The following is a 25,544-nucleotide window of genomic DNA, read 5'->3' on the forward strand; positions in this document are numbered from 1 at the left end:
TTCCACTTACATTACTCTGTATCTGCATCATGTTTTTGGCTAATTCAAGATTCATAGCATCGGGCAAAACATTGTAATGGTGGATCAAATGTTTGTAGTTTGTATTGGTAGCCACTTCCTGTGCTTTCTTAGCTGCCACTACACTGAACATATCAGCTGGGGTATGGAATCTTGTCTTTGACTTCTCATAGTCCTTTTTGTATTCACGATCAGACTGCATCTTCGCAACCTTCATGAAGTGCACCAGCTTAGGATCATCTTCAAGGCTACGGAACCCAATGTGCTTTCCTTTTGCCTGTTCATAGGCTAGTTTGTATTTGTACTGCAAGCAGAAAACAAACATATCAGAGTACACTCAGTACAGAAGAATATATTACTAAGAACACATTTTATTTTTAAAGGTATTAAACATTCAGTTTGTCCCAATAGAGAGGGTTCATCCTGTAAAGTTTTGTACACTCTGGCCCTGGTCCACCTAAGCCAGGGGTGGGCAAGAGGTGGCTAGTGGGCTGGATCCAGCCCACTAAGCAACCAGATCTGGCCCAAAGCCGTCTCTCCCACACCCTTACTAAAGAGCAGCTGCAGCTGCAGCTGCTCTAAAGAGTAGGTTAATTGCTACGCAGTCTGGACAAGTAGGAGAAAGCTTTGCATACTGTCCCTGCCCCCTAGCAAAATCCCTCAACTCCCATTGGCCGGTTTCCAGCCAACCAGGAGATGAGAAATTTTGCTGAAGGCAGGGGCAGCGAATGAAGCCTCCTCACACACCCCTTGCTCCCTCCTTCCATCTCTGTGCTGGAGCAGAGCAACATGGAGCAGCCCACTCAGCACACGGGCAGGGATGCTCAGGTTCCTGCAGAGCTGCTGGCTGGGTGCTACCTAGGTAGGTGCCTCCCAGCGAGAGCCTGCCTCTGGCATCCCAACTCTTCCCCCCCCCCCAAACTATCTGCACCAAGCCACCACCCAAACCCTCTATATCCCCTCTCCTCACCTCCTCCAGGTCACAACTCCCTACCAGACTCTACACTCACCTCCACACCCTTCCCTCAAGCCAGAATGCTTTCCTACACACATACCCTTCCCTGACCCTGCATCCCATTTCCCTGACCCAGATCATAATCCAAACTCTCTCTCAGAGCCCATACTCCCTCCTGCACCCCAGTCCTCTATCCCAAACTCCCTTCTACCCACCACTTGCTGTCCCAGACCCTGCGTCCCCTCCACAGAAGGGCGGGCCTTGACCACTTACCAAGATTTTGGAGTGCCCCCCCCCCATTAAAAATATTGCCCATCCTGACAATCACTTAAGCACATGTTTAAGCAGATTGGTAATCCGTTAAATTCATAGCATTATGGTGCTCATCACTTAGCAGGATCAAGCCAACAAGGAGCAAGGGATATAGAACACACAGATCTCAGAGGACCCACTGGAGCAGTGGTCTCCAACCTTTTTACACCCATGATCACTTTTTAAATCTCAGAACAGGCGAAGATCTACCGCACCGCCCCTTCCTTGAAGCTCCGCCCCTTCCTTGAAGCCCTGCCCTCTATATTCTCTTCCTGGCCATCACTTGCTATCCCCAGCCCACACTTACACACTCTGATCAACAGTTTATTTTTAAATTATGCGATACATACAATTAAAATCACATGTTTATAGTTATGAAATAAATGGTCTGTTTTTTATTCATGCTATTTAAGTCTAAAATGAAGCATTTATAATTATACATTTTGTGGGGACAGAGTACTGCGGCTGGGGGCAGGGGAGAGGGAACAGGGTGCTGGGAGGGCAGAGGACAGGGTGCTAGTGGGGACAGGGTTCTGCAGCAGGAGACAGAGTGCCAGTGGGGACAGAGTTCGGGGAGTGGGGTCGGAAATAGGGACAGAGTTCTGTAGCTGGGGACAGGAGAGTGGGAACAGAGTTCGGGGAGTGGGGACAGGAATGGGGACCAAGTTCTGTAGCTGAGGACAGGAGTGGGGACAGCGTTCTGTGACTCGGGAGAGGGGGCTGGGGAGTGGGGTGCCAGTGGACGCAGAGAGTCCCCTGCATCTCCTTCCTCCCAGCATACTCCCCCCCCCCAGGAAACCAGCGTGCACCTGCCCCGGGGCCCACCCCTTCCTCCCCCCCGCACAGGGAAGCCCCGCGTGTGCGCCTGCCCTGGGGCCGACCCCCCCCGCACAGGGAAGCCCCGCGCGTGCCTGCCCAGGGGCAGCCCTCCCCTCCCCTGAAGGGAAGCCCCCCATGTGCGCGCCTGCCCAGGGAGCCGACCCTCCCACCGCGCAGGGAAGTCGCGGCCAGCACCAGCCCCCCCCCCATGCAGGGAAGCCCCGCACGCGCCTGCCCATGGGGCCAACCGCCCCGCCCCCCACGCCGGGAAGCCCCGCGCGAACACCTGCCCCGGGGCCAACCCCCCGCGCCTGCCGGAAACCCTCTGCGCGCCTCCCGCAGGGCTGACTCACCCTCCTGTGTGGTGCAGGGGTCCAGCAGAGCAGCTAGCGCACTTCTGGCATTGCCGGAAGTGGCGCTAAGCCACGGGACTTCTGAAGCCGACACTACCTCTTGAGATAAGTAGTGGGGCTTCTGGGGGGTGGGAGGGAAATGGGGGCGGGGCGGACAGGACGCCTCGCGAGCTACTGGTCGAGGCCTCGAGATCGACCAGTAGCTCGCGATCGACCTGTTGGTGACCACGGCACTGGAGGCTTATGAAATAAATATTCAGATCAAGAACTGTTCCAAGCTTTACCACAACAAGCATGTAATTCAAACCTAGATTGTCCACGAGGCTTCAAAAGCCAGTGGAGAAATAGATATCCTTTATGGTTGGAACCAGCCCAAATTTCTTTTGTTTTAGAGGTGAAGCAACCTGAATTCCTCTTATGTTATGCTGCTATGGTAATTTTACCTAAGTGCAATCTCAAAGGAGAACTTACGTCACTTGCGATATCTCTGGAGGCTTTGGCTGCCATTATTGGGATAGCATTCGATCGCATGTCATAACCCTTCTTCTTCTCTTCCTCCCAGCCAGCCCTGTATAATTTCTAATACAACACAGAAAATGTCACAAAGTTTTTGTTATAAAGATGGAAATGTTAATAACCTTGCATCTGAATATTATAAAATGAGATCTATAAAAGGCACCGCTTTAGGAGAGACTTTTTAACGGACACTAAGCATGATAATGTTAGCTTACATCACTCATGGTGATCTGGTTCACTCTTGACTGCAGAATTTCTGGAGTGTCTGGCATAACATGAATGCTTGTTTTCTCTTTGTTCCATTTATCAGTGTAGAGCCTCTGCAATTACAAAGTGATATTTAACAATCAAAAAAGGCATTGCAATTCATTATAAAACAAGAGATTATTTTTCTTTTACTCATGTGAGCTAAATAAGTTTCTGCAACACAAAACTTCATAAGTTTAACAACCTTTACAAAAAACTAACTATAGTGCAGTGACAATTTTCCTCATCTTTCTTTTGCACTTCTTACCATAAATTATGCAAATTACATCATCATAGTCAACAAACTGTAACTGGAGATTTTCAATGTGCCTGTTGTTTTCCCATATTCTGTGTGCTCAGCTACCTATTCATAATCCAGTTGGCAGGGTGATGTGATTGTGTTCCTACTTGCTGTGGATGAGCTTCAGAGAAGAAGACTCATTTCAGGGTATGCTTATCCAAAGTGAATCAGAATTCCAACGCTTTTGCAGTTCATTCACTACTAATGCTATTTCCCACACAAAAGAAAGTGACAGTTGCTTGCAGTCTGTACATATGGGGAGGAGACACTCATTCATTCAAACAAAACACAGAACTATAATCTTGCTCTTACTGCAAATTGCAGTACATATTTTATTATGCTGCTTAGGCTCCAGTCTTACCAAGTGATACATCCAGGCAGATCCATGCACCTATATTGAACCCCAGTGACTTCAGTGTGTTTCACTTTGCAAGACTGAGGCATTAATATTGAAACCCAGGTCCCCCTGAGCAAATTCTCACCTTATTCATGATCTGGGCATTCTGTTTAGCCAGCACCTGCTCCATTGCATCAGTTGTAATGGAATATTTTAGCTTATCTGGGTGCTGGCGATATTTCGTTTCACTGAGAATCTCTGTAGCCTTCTTGGCCTTCTCCACATCCAAAGACTGAGCTGGTAGCCAACCAACTCCTTTTAGCCAGTTATTGAAGTCTGTTTTGTAAAGAGTCTTTAAAAAAAAACAGAAAAGTTAAAGGAAGTAAGAGAAATCAGAATTTCCACACACAAGAAGAAGTAAAGCCTTTATATTTTTCTTGGTCATTGTTGAAAGAAAAATATGAGTAAAGATGATCAGTGCTCACTCATGTTTTTCAAAAACATAGGATATACAGGCAGTCCCCGAGTTACGCGGATCCGATTCATGTGCAGATCACCCACTGGAAGCAAACCACACACATTCAAGGGCAAAATGTGAGAAAGTTGGGAAATTGAAAAAGAAGCATAATTAATTCTTAAATAAATATCTTGTTGATATTTGTACTTAATTTGCTCTCAGCAATTCTATCTTTTCATCAATTTCTTCTTTAGGGCCTGATAATAAAAATCATTGCTCAGGCAAATTTTTCATCATCTTTAGTGGACTTCAGGATCTGCCCTAAAATAACATGAAGTAAGAGGATGCGAAGAAAAAAGGTATTTTATGTATTTCAGCAGGGAGTAACGGAGATGAGGCACATCAGAAGAAATCCATCCAGTGTTCTATTTATGAAATCTCTATGAGGCGTTGAGGAATGAGAGGGAAGGAAGGAAACAAAAACTAGGACTCTAAACTATACAACAGTATTATATCCAGTTTTATAGATAAATCTTAGGTGCTGCCACTATTCAAATAATAAACAGTAATATTACAATACAATTAGGAAGTAATAACCATCCCCAAAAATGTACTTATGATCAGAAAATAGGTTCCTTTGCTGGGAAGTATTTAATATTTAGACCTGGGGGGTGTTTGCTGAAGGAGTATCTTGGCATCCACTATATATAATCACTATAACTCTCTCAAAAATGTAGAGCCCCAAAATGAACACCTGTTTATTCCATCCTGCCTTAGTCTGCCTTGACTATCGACTTTTTGGCAACATAGTTACAGTGAAATAAAGGTAAGATAACTAAACATTACATACATCACTCTGAATCTGCATCATGTTTCTTGATAGTTGCACATTCATAGCATCAGGCAAAAGTGTGTAGTTGTGTAGTAGCTGTTTGTAGTTGGTATTTGTAACAACTTCCTGGGCTTTCTTAGCAGCTGTCACACTGAACATATCTAGTGGCGTATGGTACTTTGTCTTGCTGCTCTCATAACCCTTCTTGTACTCGCGTTCTGACTGCATTTTGGCCACATTCATATAGTGAACCAGTTTAGGATCATCCTGCAGGCTACGGAATCCAACGTGTTTGCCTTTTTCTTTCTCATAGGATTCCTTGTACTTGTACTGGCGAAAAACAGAACAAAACCTTATTGCCTTTGGAAAATGAAGACATGTTTATGATCTGTTTAATACTTTGAAATTCAATATTGATATAATTATAGCTCATAATGTACATCTTGAAATTATTTTGCAGATATCAACTGATTAATTAGGTCATGGGGAAGGGGACTGTTGGCTTTCAGTCCGCAGTCTGGTTGTACGTATACTGCAGATATAGACAGTAGGCCTGGAAGAAATTTTTTCATCAAAACTTTTCAGTGAAAAGCAGATTCAGTGACACCAAAACATAGGTTTTGCCCAACTGTGTGCATCAAACTTTCCTCTCTTATACCCTATCCAAATTCACAAAAATGACAGAATAAAAATATGTTTAATTTCTAAACAACTTTCTATATGAAATTTCCTTCAATTTCATTTTTTTTAATTCAAACAATTAAATCAAAACTTTTTTACTTCTCTATTTGCTGAAAGTTATGAAAATCATATTTTTCCAGTCAGCCTGAAATCATATTTTTCCAGTTTCAGAAAAACTGAATTCATTTAAATAAAAAGTATTTTATTGATACAGCTCAAGGTCTATATTAAGATTACGTCGGGTTAACAAGAGAAGAGGGCCAGAAATCAACTATTCACAATTGGTTTAAAAGAAATTAGGTTTATTGGTGGACAAAATAAGGAGAGGATGGACTACTCCCAACCAGTACTCCATCCTGAGGGTCTTAAAAGAAAAGTGTTGAGGAATCTTTAGCAGAAAAAATAGCATTCTGCCAATTGCTTCTGGAGCAAGCTTCACTGTTGTGGATGCCATCTCCACTGTCGGCTGGGGCCCCAGCACTTCATCCTAATCCCAAAGGATGTCCTGGCCTGACTAGGCCAGAGAGGAACCCAGATGATATTGCCACATATACCAGCTCCAGCTGAATCCTAGCCACTACCTGGGATGTGAGATCGCATCACATGCATACACTCCCTCCGGTGTATTCTTTTCCTTCCCCACTTCAGGTTCTTTTATACAGTCCACAGCAGCAAGTCTCAGAGCCTGAGTTGATAGGCTAGCTCTTGTGGGGCTCATGATGGCACTAATATAGCGGTGCCACCACAGGTTGGAGCATAGGCTCAGGAGCCTTGAAGGAGGGTGAGCTTCTGAGCTGAAGCTCCAGTCCGGCCACATCTACACTGCTACTCCGAGACCCACTACTGCCTACTGCATCACATGGTATAAATCGGGTGGACAATAATTTTTGAGGGGGGCCTGCTTCAAGATTTTGATAAGTGGTCAAGGACCACACATGTCTATTGAGGGGTTGCAGGGTCTGGGACAGAGGGCTGGGTGCAGAAGGGAGCTTGGGGCAGAGGATTGGGGTGCAGGGTCCAGGAAGGGTTATGGGTTCAGGAGAAGATTCTGGCCTAAGGAATGGGTGCAGGAGGGAGTCCAGGCTTTGGGGGGAAGAAGTGTCCTGGAGCGGGGGAGGGGAGTGCAGAGGGTTTGGGTGGTGACCTGGGGCAGGGAGATGGGGTGTGTGGAGAGGGCAGAGGCAGGCTCTGGCTGGGAGGCACTTAACTAGGCAGCTCCTGGCCTGCAGTCCAGCGGGATCCTCAGGCAGGCTCCCTGCCCGCCAAAGCCCCAGGCTACTGAAAGCGGCTGGCTGCTCCATGTGCCTTCGTGCCATGCTCCAGGGGAGGTGGGACGCTCGCCAGCACGTTCCCATGTGCCCTCCCCCAGCACATTCTCTCCACTCCCATTGGCATTGGCAGTGGCAGCACATAAAGCCTCCCCTGCTCCCCAGTATGCAGAGCAGAGAGGTACATGGAGCAGCCAGTTGTTCTGAGCAGCTTAGGGCTGCTCTGGGCCTGACAGTCCAGGCTGGGCAGAACACAGGCAGGATTTAAAGGCTTGGTGTGCCACACCTGGCCTGTGGGCTGTATCTTGCCCATCCTTGGTTTAAATGTACCCTTTATTGCTTCTCTTTCTGATCCCTCTCCTTCTGTGTAATCAGAATCCAGCTTAGACATCCAAAACTACATATTCTGCAATACTTTTGAAAACCTGTGACCAAAAAGGAGTTTTTAACAGCAATTCCTAAATTCCTGATGCTGGTATAAGTTTGCCAGGGCTCAGAGGGGCTGACGTTCCTGTGTTTTTCATCAGTGAGGAAGTCAGACACAGAAGCTGTATTTTCTATCTTTCCTTCTCTTCTTTACCCATATGTGTTGTCCGATTTTGTTTTCTAGGAAATGGGATCAGACTTTAAAGAACGACTGCTCCAGCCCTTCTCAACTATATTTTTTCTCCCCAAAGGACAGTTACTGTTGTCTTTATTACCATCTAAGAAACTCTTAGACAAGGTTTTTTTCCCCTTCCAAAAGCTATCTACAGCCAAAGGAAACAAGAAATATTGTTAAAATTAAAGCCTTACTTATTACTTTACATTTCAAATACTTGCATTGTTTTTCCTTCTGTCTTTTAAGATTCTTTAATAAAGGGTTAATGCAATTTTTAATGTTGTTCTTGCCATGGTACTATGCAAGCTGAAGTCTCTGTGTACCAAACCTTGTTAAAAGTCTTTACTATTGATCAGTGTAAAGGTCCTGTTAACCACTTAAATTCTTTGGGCCCACATACTCCATTTAAATTAAAATGATTCCTGAGGAGTTAAGGAGTGACGCAGGACTGGAATTACATTTCTTAGCAACACTGCACAACTAAACTATATAAGAAGAAGGAATTTGGCAGGACCAGCACTTCATTCAGTCCTTTGGTCATGCATATTAATACACCAAGACATCCAGCTAACCAGGGTTCAGATCATCAAGATGACTGTATTCAGGCTTTTTCTGAAGTCTCTATGGAAATCCATATCAGTTAATAATTGTGTAGTATCACAAAAGTGGTCAGACCTGTGATGGGCAACCTAGGCTACTGAGTAGGCTGCATGAGTGGCCCTCCTCCACAACAGTGGGCCACAAGATTGTCATAACCAAGATGGTCTTTCCAGATAGGACAGGTTTGCTAATTGCACTTGCATACGTAGAATTTGTGGAGTGTGCCAACTGAATCATAGCAATGCTTTGGACTCTCTCAGCCCACGCTGTGTGTGTGGACTCAGCACACACCTCACTTTATGTGCTTTTTCTTTACACGCATGTCACTTGAGTAAAAACTATGCAAATGGAAACCAGCCAAATCTGGCAACTCTGTACATGGGCAACAGTAAACAAAATGTCTCATGGGCTACACATTGAATCCTGATGGGCTGCATGCAGCCCACAGGCAGCAGGTTGCTCACCACTGGTTCAGACGATAGCATTATATGCTGCAGAAAGCTACAATAAAGTAGAACTTCCAATTTCTATCCAAATTATACTTACAGCACTGGCAATGTTTTGGGAAGCTTTAGCAGCAATTACAGAGATGGAATCTGGTTTCAGATCATACCCTTTGGCAAGTGTTTTTTTCCAGTCTGCTTTGTAATAAGCCTTAAAGAAAAACATGAACCAACATTTTTTATTATTATGAGTTGTTAATATTAATATTACAGTAAACTATAACATTTTTAGGTCTGCTTAAACTTACTACAAGGATAATAGAGTGTTTTTAGGCAGTCACTTCAAATCAGCGTAGTTAAACTGTCTTATTTTCTCGATTAGCATTTTTGTCAATTTCTAGGAAAATGGCCTTAACAGTGATACTTAATGAGGGCTAGAACTATGCAACATTTTTCTTTAAATAGTAAATTTGACCCAAAATACATTTTGGGGGACCATCAAAACTATTCACAAATCTAGGACAAATTTGGCAAATAATTTCCACTGAAAAAGAATGGATTATTGTGTAGAAATGTTGAAATATATCTGTCTAACATTTAAAAAAACATAATTTCAACATTTCACTTCAGTGACATTTTCAAAATGAAACATCAATTCAAAATGACATTTGAAGCATTTCATTCAGTCTGAAAGTTGAAGAGGGAATTGGTTTGAAATGTACCAATTTTCAACCCAGATTTTTTTAGTTCAGCCACTGAACCAAAAAATAGCTCTAGGGAAAGCTCTTACTCAAAAGCCCTTTTGACTTCACTGAATCAATGGAAAATTTGCCTAAGTAAAGGCTTCAGGGTTAGGTGCTATGCTTTTAAGTGAACAGAAAGCAGGAGAGTGATTGGTTCATGGGGTTGTTAACAAAATATCTCTCAGTTGCTGATGTGCACCCTGACACCAGATTGGCAGTGGTTCAAAACGACTAATACTTGATGGTTATCTATTGGAATACAGGCAGTCCCCGAGTTACGCGGATCCAACTTATGTCGGATCCGCAGTTACGAACGGGGCTGTTCCTCTCCCTGGTCTCCAGCAGACCAGGGAGAGGAAGCAAAGTGGCGGAACACGTGGGCAGCGGACAGGGCTGTCCGCTGCCCACGCGCTCCGAGGCTTGGCTCTGCTTTGCCCCCCCCCCCGTCCCCCTGGTCTGCAGAGCGTCTGGGCTGTCAGCTGATCGCGCGCTCCGCGGCTTGGCTCTGCTTGGCTCTGCTTTGCCCCCCCCCGTCCCCCTGGTCTGCAGACCAGGGGGATGGGGGGGGGGAAAGCAGAGCCAAGCCGCGGAGCCAAGCCGCGGAGCGCCCGGCCAGCTGACAGCCCAGACGCTTCTGGGCTGTCAGCTGATCGCGCACTCTGCGGCTTGGCTCTCCTTGGCTCTGCTTTGCCCCCCCCCTGTCCCCCTGGTCTGCAGACCGGGGGGGGGGGGGCAAAGCAGAGCCAAGCCACGGAGCGCGCAATCAGCTGACAGCCCAGACGCGTCTGGGCTGTCCGCTGCCCGCGTGTTCCGCCGCTTTGCTCCCCGTCCCCCTGGTCTGCAGACCAAGGGGACGGACGACAAAGCAGAGCAAAGCCACGGAGCCCGAGGGCAGCAGGACAGCCACGGCGCGTCTAGGCTGTCCCGCTGCCCCCGTGCTCCGTGGCTTTGCTCCGGACACCTATGGTACAGCAGCTGGGGCGCTGCCAGTTGGTCCCGTAGCGCCGCTCTGGGCGCTACTGGACCAACCGGGCAGCACCCCAGCTGTTCTGCCCCAGGCGTCCTGATTTAGCCACTGCTGGTCAGATTCAGCAGCGGCTGAATCAGGGCGCCTGGGGCAGAGCAGCTTGGGTGCTGCTGGGTTGGTTCAGTAGCGCCGAGGAGCGGCGGCGCTACTAGACCAACCCAGCAGCACCCCAGCTGCTCTGCCCCAGGCGTCCCCAAGTCAGCCGCTGCTGAAACTGACCAGTGGCTGACTACAGGAAGCTCCTGCCCCGGGCTTCCTGGAATCAGCCGCTGATCAGTTTCAGCAGCAGCTGACTTGGGGATGCCTGGGGTTCTTAAGTTGAATCTGTATGTAAGTCAGAACTGGCGTCCAGATTCAGCCGCTGTTGAAACTGATCAGTTTCAGCAACGGCTGAATCTGGACGCCAGTTTCGACTTACATACAGATTAAACTTAAGAATAAACCTACAGTCCCTATCTTGTACGTAACCCGGGGACTGCCTGTATATAAAAAATAATCAGTGATCTCTGGCCAGTTCCTAGAGGACAAATTCATTATAATTGCTATAAAAGGTCTCCATCTTTCCTTTGCAGGCAGTCTCAGCAGAGAACCTTATAGTAATAGCTTAGAAACACAGAGCTATGCATAAACATTACGTCTAAGGATTGACTAGGACTGGAGTTTGAACTACCATCCCTCCCCTAAGTAAAGCAAAGAAAGAATTTCAAACTCCACACCAAACTGAATCTGTATATTAATGATATTAGGAGTTTCTTACTAATTCTCACTGGTCATTTAGACCTCATCTTAGAAGATGCTAATCTACCTGTATTCAACAAGGCACTTAAAGCACACAGCAGATGCATGCTTGCAAGAGCTTTTCAGAACTCTAGTCTCACCCATTTTCAATATTCAAATTTAACACCATAAATATGCCAAAATGAATCAAAAACAGAGTACTAACACTCTTTAATAGTTGAATAATATATAGTCAAATACTCACATCACTCATGTTCATGGCATTGACCTTGGCTTGAATAAACTGAGGAACATCAGGGTCCAGAGTGTATTTGTGTTTTAGTTTCTCACCCTCCTGCTTATAATTTATCTAAGGAAGAAATTAATACATAATGAGATACAAGGCAGTCACAGCAGCTTAATCATATACAAGTAGCAACATGTAATACTTACCAACAAACAGCAGTTTTAATACATGTATAGCTTTTGAAATGCAAAGGTCTACTAGATAGAAGTTGAGTCTTGGTATTTCAAAACATGCATAAAATAACAATGTTATCAGACAATGAATCTGGAAAATATACAACTGACAAATTCTGTCCTGTCCATAATAGTATGTTAAGAAACTGCTCACCTCACTCAGTTGCTTTGTATTGTGCTGAGCCAAAGTCATTGGCATTGAGTCTGGTAGACTTGTGAACTTAAAGTTCCCTGGGGGCTGGCGATATTTCTTTTCATTTAATGCCTCTCCAGCTTTTTTAACCTTTTCAACATCCAGAGATCCCAGAGGGCTCCATCCAATACCCTTGAGCCAGCTGTTGTAATCTTGTTTGTACAAGTTCTGAAAAAAGAGCAATCCTAAATTGGTCAAAGACTGCAAAGACATTCACAATGAATAGTATTCCTTCTTGTTCAAAGTGATAATCATATAACTTAGTCAGTATGGTCTGCATTTGACAGGAATATTTATAGTTTCTTATTGGAGAAACATAAATCTTTGCTTCACTCTTTCCTTCACACTTTCCTATAATTTCATAATTTTGCCCAGGGTGCTCTACATGCCTTGTTTCATACATTTAGTAGACTCTCTATTAATAAGTTACTGAGTTCCTTCTCTCTTCCCCCTTGTGAAAACTTTTACAGTCCCACCTATTCTTAAATCATTCAAGCTACAATGTTGAAGTTGAAGTACTTACATCACTTTGAATATTCATCATATTCTTTGTAAGTTCAACATTCATGGCATCTGGCAGATAGGTATAGTGGTGGATCAGATGTTTGTAGTTGGTATTGGAGGCTATGTCTTGAGACTGTTTAGCTGCATGGATACTGACCATATCAGCAGGTGTATGATAATTGGTCTTGGTCATCTCATAGTCCTTCTTGTACTCACGCTCAGACTGCATCTTGGCCACATTCATATAATGGACAAGTTTGGGATCATCACGCACACTTCGGAAACCAACATGTTTTCCTTTTGCCTTTTCATAAGCTTCTTTATATTTATACTGGAGAGAGAGAGAGGGAGGGAGGAAAGGAGAGAGAGATTGGTAAATATAGTATGCATATCTATTGGGTACGTATATTGATAGCTAGAGTTAAGGTACTGGAGGAGCTACAAAGAGTTCAGATGGGTCAGCCATCCCAACAGAATGCCCAGTGTCCGTACATATACTAAACTTTTTTGGAAATCTCCTAATATTGCCCTATTACCAGAGCAGCAAATAGTGGTGTGTGCACTAGTATAAACAGGGCACGAGAACCCAACTCTGTACAGAAGAGATTTTACATGATGCTCTGGTGAATGTTGGAGCTCTGCCAACACTAGCACTTCCATCTCTGGTGGAGCTGCACCAGAGAGTGCGCAGTGAATAGAAATTTCCGAAGGAAGTCCCATGTTAACAAGGCACATGAGTAATATTACAATAATTACCAGCAACTGGTCAATCAACTGTTTAGTTATGGCAAATGAACCAAATATAACTGGTCAGCACTCCGCTGGTGATTTAACTAGACTAGCCCAATAAAGCCTACTGAGCCTTGCATTGCATCGGTTACCCCTCCACTCTATGGCAAAATGTGTCCCAGAATGGAGTGTATCATGCCACTGTAGTGTTCATGCAATAGGCTATCTAGCAATTTACCATAGGCAGATTATGCTGCTTAACAGTGTTATAGCCATCTATAACAAATGAAATAAAACAGACACTACAGCAGCTTCTGTTTACATAAAGCAGAGGGCTGTGTCTACACTGGGCCACTTATTCTGGAAAAGCAGCCGCTTTTCCGGAATAAGCTGTGAGCTGTCTACACTGGCCGCTTGCTTTTCCGGAAAAGCAATGATGATCTAATGTAAAATCGTCATTGTTTTTCTGGAAAAACTATGCTGCTCCCGTTCAGGCAAAAGTCCTTTTCCAGAAAAACTGTTCCGGAAAAGGGCCAGTGTAGACAGCACAGTAGTCTTTTCCGCAAAAAAGCCCCGATCGTGAAAATGACGATCGGGGCTCTTTTGCGGAAAAGCGCGTCTACATTGGCACAGACGCTTTTCTGGAAAAAGTGCTTTTCCAGAAAAGCATCCTGCCAATGTAGACGCGCTTTTCCGGAAATACTTATAACGGAAAATTGTTCCGTTTTAAGCATTTCCGGAAAAGGGTGCCAGTGTAGACGTAGCTGAAGAGTTTAAAATAAAATAGGCTTCTTCCCATTTGCTACTAGAACAATCAGTTTTATTGGCAGCCTTCTCAAATCCTTTCCATAGAGTAATGCTGGCAATCCACCATCGTGGAAGGGAAAGAGGATCCTGCTGGAAGGCAGTCTCTCACTGCCCACACAGAGAAAGTGGAAACAGAATGACACAAAACCCTGGGGGAAACGATGACCAAACAATGAGGCTCAATATATAGCGTGTCTGCCAGAAGAGGCTAGCAACTTCTGAAAGAGGATAAGGAAAAAATGTCACAAAGATGCAGGATCAGAGCCAACTTACAAAGCTAGTTAAGATCACAGTGTATCTATCTCAAATCAGAGCAGGTAAAGGGCAATCTGCTTACTCTAAAGAGGCCTCATTAGTGGTTTTGTTAAGAAAACTAGATTAGAATATTTTTATAAGACTTTTTAACAAGCATTAAATTCTAAAAGCCAGAGTCTCAGTGTAAGTGGACATAACTCCCCTGAACTCAGCAGAGTTATTTTCAATTACTCCAGCTGAGCATTAGAATGTAAATATTCTATTAGAGAATTTATTACTTAAATTAACATTTAGAACATTCAGAATCTGTTATTCACCCTCGTGACTCCAAAGAGACTGTTAGGGGCTCACAATCTGGCCTATCCAATACAATTTTTATTGAGAAATGACACAAAATGCACCTGGAGCTGATACTTACATCACTAGCAATGTTTCTTGAGGTTTTCGCTAGAGTAAATGGAATAGCATCACCAAACACGCTGGGCCCCTTGGCTATCAAATCATGATAATCTTGTTTATAATATGCCTAGAAAAGAAAATTCCAAAATTATTCAGTTCAAATGGTTACATGTGAGCTGAACTAAAGTAGCTATTGCAGGATCTGGATGAGGTAGTGGTAACATGCATCTCATTCATTGTTTATCAGAGTACGGCCACATCAAATAAACTGTGTTGGTTTGCCCATTCAAATGCTAAGATAATGATGACAGCAATTATTTTGTTATAATTTGATTATGTAGACCTGTATCTACACATCAACCCTAACCCATATGATTTGCTTACATGGTGTCATTATTTGGACATATTATGTAACGTGCAGCACTCATCATTACTTATTTCATTAACAACATGCAACTTAGTCATATCCTTGAAGAAATCACTTACATCACTGATGTTGGCTGCATTGTACCTAGCCTGGATAAACTGTGGGACATCCGGTGTCATTGTGTATTTATGTTTGAATTCCTCTCCTGAAGATTTGTATAACCTCTGCAAAACACGTGACATGGTTAATCACTTCTTTCCAAGCACAATGAGCCCCAGATCACTGTGTATAACTGAGGGCTCAAGGTTGGTCTCTCAGACATATGATGCCACCTACCTCATAAAATCAGTGTCTGCACTTTCATGCACAAGCTCTGGTTTTACAAGCTTTACAAGATTTAGTTTACAAATATAAGTTTATCATAATAGAAGGAGGCACAAATTTTTAAAGGTAGTTAGCTGTTGCCACACTTCAGCCTTGCAATGTCTAACTGGTTTAGGAGCCTAAATCTCATTTTCAAAAAGGGTTTAGCCACTTACAAACCAAAATCCCATCAACAGTCATAGGAATTTAAAAATGTGCAGTGTCTAAATCCCTTTTGAAAATGAGACTTAGGTGCATTAATGCCTAAATATCTTTGCAAATGTGGAGTAGACTCCTTGTGAGTCAGTAGGTCTGAGAGTGTACATTGTAAACTTCTTATCATATCTGTAGCTGCACATATTAAGCATGCAGTTGTAAAAATATTTTTAATTAATTTCAGTGGTATAATGTTAAATATAGACCAGATCCTCAGCTGATTAAAATAACTTTTTTCAATAAAATGCTAGCCCTATTGAAGTCACCAGAAATTTTAATATTGACTTCAACAAGTCCGGGATTTCACCTTTTGAGTTACAGTGATTTACATCAGCTGATGAACTAGCCAATTCTGTTCTCAATAACCACAGTATAAAATGCCGGGTGAGATTTTATGACATATTTTGTACAGTGGATCAAACTACATGACCATAACAGTAATTTTGGCCTTAAAATCTATGACTCAATGGAATTAGGAATAAATCCATTGAATTCAGCAGAGCTACCCCGTACAAAACCCATCATACACATTTGTTGATGTTTTATGTGTATATATGCTCACAACTACCAAAACTGCAGAAAATCCCCGTTGTTTTCCCCATTAGTATGGAAATACCTTTTCGCAGATGTAATAACAACTTACAAAGAAATAGTGTGATGGTTTATTTAACTTAAACTAGTACATACATACAGATACTTCCATAGACACTTCCTAGTTTTGTTATGTTCCTTTTCCCCCAGACTTACATCATTGAGTTGATGTGTATTCTGTTTAGCTTGGACCATAACCGGAGAGTCCACCACACTGGTAAATTTGATGGTGTCTGGGTGCTGACGATATTTCCTCTCATTCAAAGCTTCTCCTGCTTTTCTAGCTTTCTCTACGTCCAATGAACCAATGGGAATCCAGCCAATGCCTTTCATCCAGTTATCATAGTCTTCTTTATAGGCATGCTACAAAAAAGTAACCATACAGGTCAGATAGCTAAGTTTGCCTTTTTCTTGATCCCTCTGGACATATTCCATAGAAATAAGTATGTTACTCACATTACTCTGTATCTGCATCATGTTTTTGGAGAGTTTCACGTTCATCGCATCAGGTAAGTAAACGTAATTGTGGAGCTGCTGCTTGTAATTAACATTGCTGGCAATGTCTTGAGCCTGTTTGGCGGCCACAACATTGACCATATCTAATGGGATGTTGGTTTTCGTTTTCGTTTTCTCATAATCTTTCTTGTATTCCCGTTCAGACTGGAGCTTGGCTATTTTCATGTAGTGAACCAGTTTGGGGTCATCCTGGAGGCTTTGGAAGCCAACAAGTTTACCCTTGGCAAGTTCATAGTCTTTTTTATAGTGGACCTGTCAAAGCACAGTCAGACACAAAACACACTTTCTTTAGTGAACAACCTAAAATGTAATTGTGAAGCAATGATGCATATTTCTTACTAATGAAGTTTCTAGGGAAATTATAACTACTAAATTACAACCACTGTCATTGTTTGTCAGTGAAAGTACTTATAAACATAATACCCATATCTCTTTACATTTTCATTATTGTACAAATATTAGCTAATTAAAATATTAGCTAAGTCTCCCTCCCCTACCCTGCATTCCATACACACACCCTTCCAAGGCATTTTTATCCCAACATTACACATGGAGGAGCAGGGATGTCAAAGATATATTAAGTGACCTCCACAAGGTTACATGCCAGTAATCTGCTCCAAAAGCCTACCAACAGCACTTGGGGGCCTTACCATGGTTTTAAGATCAGGCTCCAAATTACTGACAGAGACATAAGCACTCCCGTGTCCCTAGGACATATGCCTATGACTAGGACACAAGACCTCATTGTCTCAGTTGATTACAAAAGTGTTAGTGATGTTTTATTTATTCAATGAGTTTTTTATACATATGTGTAACTGAACTACATTAATTAAGTAGCATAATACATTTAAAAACTGATTCCAGATCTATTAAAAGGATTCAAAAAATAACCCAGAAAAGGATTTAATAAAACCCCACCTCAATAAAACAACCCCTCAGTTGTAATAGTAATGCAAACAATTTTAAAATAAATCTTCACTGCATGTAATAATAGTTACGTGAAATGCGATGTACTTACATTGCTGGCAGCCTGACTAGCTGCCTTGGCAACTCGGATAGAAATAGCATCATTTCTTAGGTCATATCCTTTTGATTTTAATTCTTCCATGTCCATTTTATAAAAGTTCTGAAGGAAAATATCACTTTTAAAATAACAATCTAAGCTTCCATTACCTGTACTTAACATTGTATGCTAAATCAAGCACTCTTACTCCAATGAAAACTTACATCACTAATATTGTAGGCATTTACTTTCGCCTGGATAAACTGGGGCATATCTGGAGGCAGGTGATACTTGTGAATTATATCTTCACCTTTGGCTTTATATAGTACCTGCAGGAGGATGTAAAAAATAAGTTTGTCAGTCAAATACTTATAGATTTTAAATACTAAAAACATGCTGAGTCATATAGCTTGAATTAAGCATCTTACATAATAATAGCAGCACTTTTATGTGTACTATGCTGTTATATAGAAGGCGAAAACCTAGGCCCATTGAAGTGAATGGCAAAATGCCCATCAACATCAACAGGGACAGAATTTCACTCAGAATATAATACATACATGTGCGCACACATACTCAAACCTATTGTAAACACCCATTTTAGGGACTGACAATATCCGGTTAATCAACTGAAGTTATTTTTTAGTAACACTGTAAATTCTACTAAGTACATTTGAGGATAATTTCATGAGTGCCCTTAAGATAAAATAGTGATAGAAATGTAGCCGTGTTAGTCTGGTGTAGCTGAAACAAAATACAGGACTATGGAGCACTTTAAAGACTAACAAGATGGTTTATTAGATGATGAGCTTTCGTGATCTGAGGAAGTGGGTCTGGCTCACAAAAGCTCATCTAATAAACCATCTTGTTAGTCTTTAAAGTGCTACATAGTCCTGTATTTTGCTTAAGATAAAAGGTACTCAAGAAAGGGTCGTCTTTGTGTGCAGGTATCACAGAGCACATCCTTATATAGTCAAATTTAGTCCTGTTGTAGGCAGAAGAAACACCAATTAGTTGAATTAAGTTCCTCCTGCCTGCACCCAGACTGAATGTGCCTCTTGTGCTACAGAACACATTGTGCTGCAGTGGATATGGGGACACTCACATGAATGGAGGGAGGGGCACGACCTGTCTGATAGCACCTTGAGATTAAGTGAATGGGTGCATTTGACTTTATAATTCTATGTATTAATATATATCAGTCCACTTGAAATATCATAACTTACATCACTCCTCTGGGCCTGGTTGATTTTAGCCTGTACCATAACAGGCTCGTCTTCAATTTGGGTAAATTTAATAGTGTCTGGATGTTGGCGATATTTTTTCTGTTCAGAAAATAAAAAATCAAATGTTACATTTCCTTGATGGCTAGGAATATCTTTTTATCTATTTCCATTGCACCTATTTGTAAAAGTAAACATAGGATAACAATGCAATTTGATTCAGTTTGAGAAAGTCTAGCAGAGGACAACAAAAATGATTAGGATGCTGGAGCACATGACTTATGAGGAGAGGCTGAAGAATTTGGTCTTATTTAGTCTACAGTAGAGAAGATTGAAAGGGGATATGATAGCAGCCTTCAACTACCTGAAGGGGGGTTGCAAAGGGAATGGAGAGAAGCTGTTCATAGTAGTGACAGATGACAGAATGAGGAGCAATGGTCTCAAGTTGCAGTGGGGAAGATCTAGGTTGGATATTAGGAAAAAACTATTTCACTAGGAAGGTGGTGAAGCACTAGAATGTGTTACCTAGGGAGGTAACAACGGTACAATGATAGTGGTAAGATTATGTTCATTATTTTCAGCTTAGTCATTTGCCCATCATTCTATTGGAGACAAAGGTGACTGCAAACAGACAAGTGGAAATGAGAAAGACATACAGAGAGAAAACATCTATATTCATAAATTGCAAACCTGGACCAAACCATCAAATTTGCCATCTGCGAGGTAAAGTTTCATTGCAGGTGTCATAGAATTATATAAATACTTGCCATTGGAACACGTGACATGCCTAATTTATTCTTAAAAGATGACATCAGCAGAAGTCAGGATGAATCTGAATGCACATTGGTGAGGGGATAGCCAATCATCATTATGTTTCATGTTGTTTGCTACAACTCATCATAACTCCAAACTATCATATATGAAATAATAGCAGCTCTATGAATCTCTGCTGCTGATGGTTATGAACTAAAAGATGAGCAAATTTTAATAAGCTGCCTTTTCAAACCACAAGAGAGATCAGAAAAAATATCATCTTGTCTTGCCTCTTGTTTTCTTTCTTGCTGGTTCAAAACAATTATGGGAAGTGGGCTGGGCACTCTTTATGTCTGTGATATTCAGAACTAGCTGGAACAATGTTCTGTCTACAGGAACTCTTGGTTCCTTTTAGACCCAAACTCTTCTCAGGAACACGGACACTTAAATATTGTGTAGGAGGAAGCCAACAGGATATCTGTTTTAATATTGACAAATATCAGCATTTGTATCAAAAATTCTTTTATCCATTGTACTGATTCTGCAAGAAATCCCCGTGAAAGTCACGGATTAGTTTAGGGGGTATTTCACATGTTAAGGAACAGCATGATATATATCATGAAGAGTAGTGCTTTGTTGCCTTAATATTTTTCTGGTGTACTCTCTATTGCAATTGGAATTGATTTAATCACACTACATTTCTTTACCTCATTCAGAATGTTTGAAGCTCTCTTTGCCTTCTCTGCTTCCATGGACCCATATGGCACCCAGCCACAACCTTTCATCCAATCATTGTAGTCAGCTTTATATTCATTCTGGAAGAGACAAAGAGATATGAGGTATTCAATGAAAAGAGGAAGCTTCTGTTTGCCTGAATTACCCATGTCTCAAACAGAGCCAATAGTAAGGAAGCTTGAAATGTTAATTTTTATATGAACAAAACTGGAATTGTCTAGGAGGCGAAAGGAGAAAGAGGGGAATGTCCAGACAAAACATAGAAGCCTCCAGTTCCTTAATGCACAATTAGCATGGTAGGCTGCTTCCTCTCATGATAAAAGTTAGATATCTGTGCTTCCTTGAATTCACATAGCTCCTGTTAACATTAAAGGGAGCCAGGTGCATGCATTCAAGGGACTTCACTGTATTCTATTCACAAAAGATCTTTGCAACAGTATCATTATGGTTGGAAATATCAATCCCCTAAGCAAAAGTTATCTTTTATTCTGGTCAAATACTCTTTGCTATGGTAATAAGAACCAAAGCCACGCTTATAAATGAACAGCTCCTCTTCCTAGCTGGGTGGACCAAGAGGCACGGGAAACACATTTTGAGGTTGGGGGAGGGAACTCAATAGACAGCAGCTGAAGCAGTGTGGTATGAACCCTGCTCTTTTTTCTCACAACTGCCCATTCTTTGCATGTCAGGGCTGCTGCTTCTCTTCCCTCCCCCTTCTCCAGGAAGGGTTGTAAAGAGGAGGGGCTTATATGCTGCATTTGGGCCATTGGATGGTGCACATGGTGCAGGGCTAGGTGATTGGCTCCTTTCTGATGGAAAGGGGACAGGGACTGATATTATTTGCTGTCTGGGTAGAGTAGCCTTTGTGGGCTCTTCGGCTTACAGTCTCCCTGGTCTCATCTGTCTTACATCTGGCACTAAAAGAAAGCTGAGTCAGAATTTCTCCCATTTCTCGTACGTGTCCCTTGGCAGGCGTGAGGACACAGAGGGGGCATGGCCATCACACCCACCCTCAGGTTAATAGTACACAGAGGCTTGGGAGCCTGGCCTATGAGTGGGAGAACTGTGGAATTCCACCACAATAATGGTGAAGGCTTTATTCCTAAGACCTGGAGGGGGCTAACTTAGAAAGCTGAAGGAAGGGGTCAGAGTTGAAGCTAGCCCTGAACCATGGCAGTCAATCATAAACATTGCAGAAGAAGACAACTTCTAATTGTTTTTTGAGGACATTAGATTAGGGGGTGTGACTTAGGTCAAAAGGTTTATAATGGAAAGTAAATTGCAACTTGAACTGCAGAGTAACTATCATGACTCCATAATTCATACACAACCAGTTTATTGAAAATCCATTGAGAGAGAAAAATTAAGTTAGCAGTTGCACACTCTGCCTTACAGGTCATCCCTGATTTCTGCCTAGTGTTTAGTGAAACATCATTGCACATCATTTTCACTGCATATCTAAGACAGTCCTTTTGACACATGGTATCTGTAGCCTGGAGCATCTCCACATTAATTATTTTGACCCAACTGGTCAGTAATAGCACACATCCTGTTAGTCAATATCATATATATTAGAAGGCTTTGTATTTTCAACACTTACGCTAAGTGCCAGCATGCTTTGCACTCAGACTTCACTTGTATTGAATTGCATATAATCTCAGTTTGCAGGAGAAGAACCTTTACAGAACTGGTCAGTAATACCATGCCTACTGAAGCATGACCACTTACATCACTCTGCAGAGAGTAGGCCTTCTTTGCAAGCTCCACATTAATACTATCAGGAGGATAAGAGTAATTATGTAGGAGATGCTTGTAGTCTATGCCGCTGGCAATAGCCTGAGATATCTTAGCCTGCGTGATTGGGATCATATCCAGCGGTGCTGTGTATATGCTCTTTGACAATTCATAGTCCTTTTTGTACTCATGCTGTGAAAAGGAATTCAATAAATATGTTTTAGATTAACATGGAAAACAGCGTTAGTCTTTTCAGAAGGAAGTTGCTTCCTGGCAACATCAAATATTTTAAATAAGTTCAATATCTGCTAATTCCATGAGATGTATCAGAAACAAACAGAATAAGGCACAATATTTTAAAGAAGATGCTTCGATAGGAAACTGTAATAATTTGCTTTCATTAATCTGTACTTTGAAACTACTGTTACTTGAAACTACTGTATTTTGAAACTACTGGCAAATGTAATGACCCCCACCACCAACTGTCAGCAGATTTCAGCAAAGAGTGTCTAACACCAAAGTGCAGATCTTTACCACCTGAGCTAAAGGAACTTCTTCATTAGCTAGCAACAGTAGTAGACTGTTATCCTTTATAATGTATTTCCCAATAGAGAGGGATATGATACACACTTTATTAGTCTATTACACAAACAAAACCACATTATGGATAAAATTTCACTCATGGTAAATTGGGCTGAATATTGAGGATTCAAGGATGCTATATATTGGGGAGGCACCAGAGACCATCAGCTGTGCCTGAGTGTAGGGGTATCACAACCCTGCATCCAGAATAAAGATTCTGCATAAGATACAAATAGATGGTGTATGGGAAGGGTAGGAGATGGGCCATTTCTCTACCTGCATTTCCATTTTCTTCTCAGCCTATAAGTGCAAAGCCTTTGGTCTCTTATAGGTCTAGTAGAAGTCTAGCACACCGTATATATATATATAAATAAAGAATTGTGATAAAATAGATTATCATAAAGAGACTTACATCACTTTGCTGTTTGGTCACTTTTGCAGAATGTAACATCTTGGGATCGTCATGAATGCTCAGGGCTCCAATCATTTTCCCTCTACTTAGTTCATAGTCTTTCTTATATGCCACCTGCACAATGAGAACAAATATATTAAACTATGCTCCACATTTACAGCTGAACTACTGTTGCTACATTCATATTCCATACTTACATCACTAGAAATTTTAGTGTTAGCTTTAGCTGCAAGAAGTGGAATTGCATCAACTTTGATTTCAAATTTCTTAGCTTTAGACCTCTCCCAGTCATACTTGTAACAGTTCTGCAGACATGAAAATAAATGAAATAGGTAAGATATGATATAAAATATTAATCCATCAACTAGAGGATAAAAATAATTACTGGTAATATTTTATACTAATTAACATGTTGATTGTTTAGAATATTAATTTAAACTCAATTTATTATATCAGACTTTTCAAGCTTAATTCTCTTTTACACAAAGACCATGTTATACCATTCTAAAAGTGGTTATAAAGATAATTGACTTCCACTTTAAGGCCATTCATTTTATACTGAATGTTTAGGCAGCTGGTGCACTTTGTCCCCTACCTATTATACTATCCAACATGGTCTCATTGTTTACTTTGGTTTCTTCCTACTTGTGTCTGTAGCTATCTGTTGCCTCTTGTCTTATGTTTAGATTGTAAGCTCTTCGGGGCAGGGACCACCTTTTTTGTTCTGATTTTGTGTAGCTCATTTGGGTCTTGATCCACAAATGGTTCTACTAGGTGCTACAGTAACACATATACTAAGTGACATAGTTATGTAAAGTGGATTTCACGTAAATGAGAATCAAAACCATTCTTTCCAATTTTACCAAGTATACTACTCTTAATTATACATATTAACTATATTACTACTATTCATACTACCTATAACTATACCTATATGACTATATGATTCTGTGTTCATGTGTGTGAGACAGAAGAAGAGAATTTATTAGTTATCTGGAGTTTATCCTCGTCATCAGAATAATTCAGTTTTTACTACAGGTGCAAGTATAAGTGCTTTGCTATGAATGTGTTGCATCATTTACAAGATAGTGTTACATTAATACTTACATCACTCAGATTATAGTCATTGACTCTGGACTGAAGGAAAAATGGAGTATCTGGTGGTATGTGGCATTTGAATTTCTCACTTTCGTGTTTAGCTTTATAATTCAACTAAAAACAATCAGAAATATTCATATAAGAAAAGTACAGATCATAGGACAGCAGATAAAAGGTTATACTCATTGGCTAATACAAGTAGTAAGCAAGAGAGTACATTTTTGTTTCAGACCCAATTTCATGATGTTTTAGAATATTCTGTGTTGCCTATTTTTTGCTCATTTTGAGCTATAACCTCACTCTAGCTCTCTGTCTTTATTGGGCTCACTAAAAACAGATAAGTGAGAATGTTTTCTTTCAGAATAGGAATCTTTATTCAGGTCTGAAGAGGCTAAATTTGCTATCAGAAATTCAGTTCAGTTCAAGTTAATACTGTATCTTTAGAATTGTAACATTTTGACACAGAGGTTTATTTTTGCATATCAAGTAGAGATGCAAGAAGGTAGAAAACACGGTGTGTGAAATGCACTAGCCTTTCCCTGTGGAGAAAGAGATTCCAATCTTAATTAAGTCACAAGTGAAAATGAGGCTGATGATCTCATCTAGGTTCCTGCCCATGCACTAAAACCCAACTCAGTTGGGAATACTTCTTCAATCAAGATCCAGGATTAGAACAGCACAGGTGTTACATTTCAGGATTGGGATGCATTGGCAAAAAATAAATATAGAAGCTTGCATAATGCTTGCCCTCAAGGTGTCTGGATCTAACCAGTTCATTACTCTTACTAGCACTAAATTCACTCATTTATTTTAAGCAGAAAGTTAATTTGGTATAATGTCATCTTATGAGTATTCTATTACATTTATGTCAGTAAGTGTCCACAACTCTCTGCTGCAAAAATAAAGACAGCAAAATTATGGGCATTTTCCACTGATTTCAGTAGATTTTCCATTTATACTGCCATGTCTGTATTTTATTATTGTAGCCACTTTTACCAGCACTGCATCTACTATATCACAGCCATCACAAAGAGATGTCATAGAAAGGTTGTTAAAATATTTTACATTCATTACCATAAAAATAGGAAACCACATAATGTTTTGCTTAATTTGTCACGCTACTTACGTCACTCAGCTGCTTGGTATTGATCTGTGCTTGAACTTGTACTGGTGAATCAGTCACTTGCGTAAATTTGATTTGATCAGGATGCTTTTTGTAAGTATTCTGGGGGAATAATCATTTAAAATGCTTTAAATACACACATATAAATAAAGTTTGCTATCAAATACAATACTGTACTATTGTGTTATTAAATACTGACTGTGCTCCAAGCAATGACAAAGTTAAAAATACATGT

The 25,544-nt window shown here is 41.3% G+C and overlaps 1 protein-coding gene across 36 annotated transcripts in view; it reads right to left on the minus strand.

Moving 5' to 3' along the window:
• NEB (nebulin) overlaps positions 1–25,544 on the minus strand; it is a 193,670-nt gene that overhangs the window by 148,280 nt on the left and 19,846 nt on the right. For all 36 annotated transcript variants that reach the window (XM_075933364.2, XM_089779722.1, XM_075933387.2 and 33 more), the window contains 22 exons: positions 25,313–25,411; positions 24,196–24,300; positions 23,286–23,393; positions 23,089–23,202; positions 22,089–22,286; positions 20,333–20,440; positions 18,876–18,974; positions 17,874–17,978; positions 17,665–17,772; positions 16,587–16,898; positions 16,287–16,493; positions 15,080–15,184; positions 14,613–14,720; positions 12,423–12,734; positions 11,861–12,067; positions 11,492–11,596; positions 8,843–8,950; positions 5,165–5,476; positions 4,003–4,209; positions 3,189–3,293; positions 2,929–3,036; positions 11–322 (listed from right to left, as the gene is read on the minus strand). In XM_075933364.2, the coding sequence (XP_075789479.2) occupies positions 11–322; positions 2,929–3,036; positions 3,189–3,293; positions 4,003–4,209; positions 5,165–5,476; positions 8,843–8,950; positions 11,492–11,596; positions 11,861–12,067; positions 12,423–12,734; positions 14,613–14,720; positions 15,080–15,184; positions 16,287–16,493; positions 16,587–16,898; positions 17,665–17,772; positions 17,874–17,978; positions 18,876–18,974; positions 20,333–20,440; positions 22,089–22,286; positions 23,089–23,202; positions 23,286–23,393; positions 24,196–24,300; positions 25,313–25,411 (3,552 nt within the window). The remainder of the gene's footprint in view (positions 1–10; positions 323–2,928; positions 3,037–3,188; positions 3,294–4,002; positions 4,210–5,164; positions 5,477–8,842; positions 8,951–11,491; positions 11,597–11,860; positions 12,068–12,422; positions 12,735–14,612; positions 14,721–15,079; positions 15,185–16,286; positions 16,494–16,586; positions 16,899–17,664; positions 17,773–17,873; positions 17,979–18,875; positions 18,975–20,332; positions 20,441–22,088; positions 22,287–23,088; positions 23,203–23,285; positions 23,394–24,195; positions 24,301–25,312; positions 25,412–25,544) is intronic.

This window comes from Pelodiscus sinensis, chromosome 7 (genome assembly GCF_052426305.1).
Source record: "Pelodiscus sinensis isolate ZL-2025 chromosome 7, ASM5242630v1, whole genome shotgun sequence".
Classification (NCBI taxonomy): Eukaryota; Metazoa; Chordata; order Testudines; family Trionychidae; genus Pelodiscus; species Pelodiscus sinensis.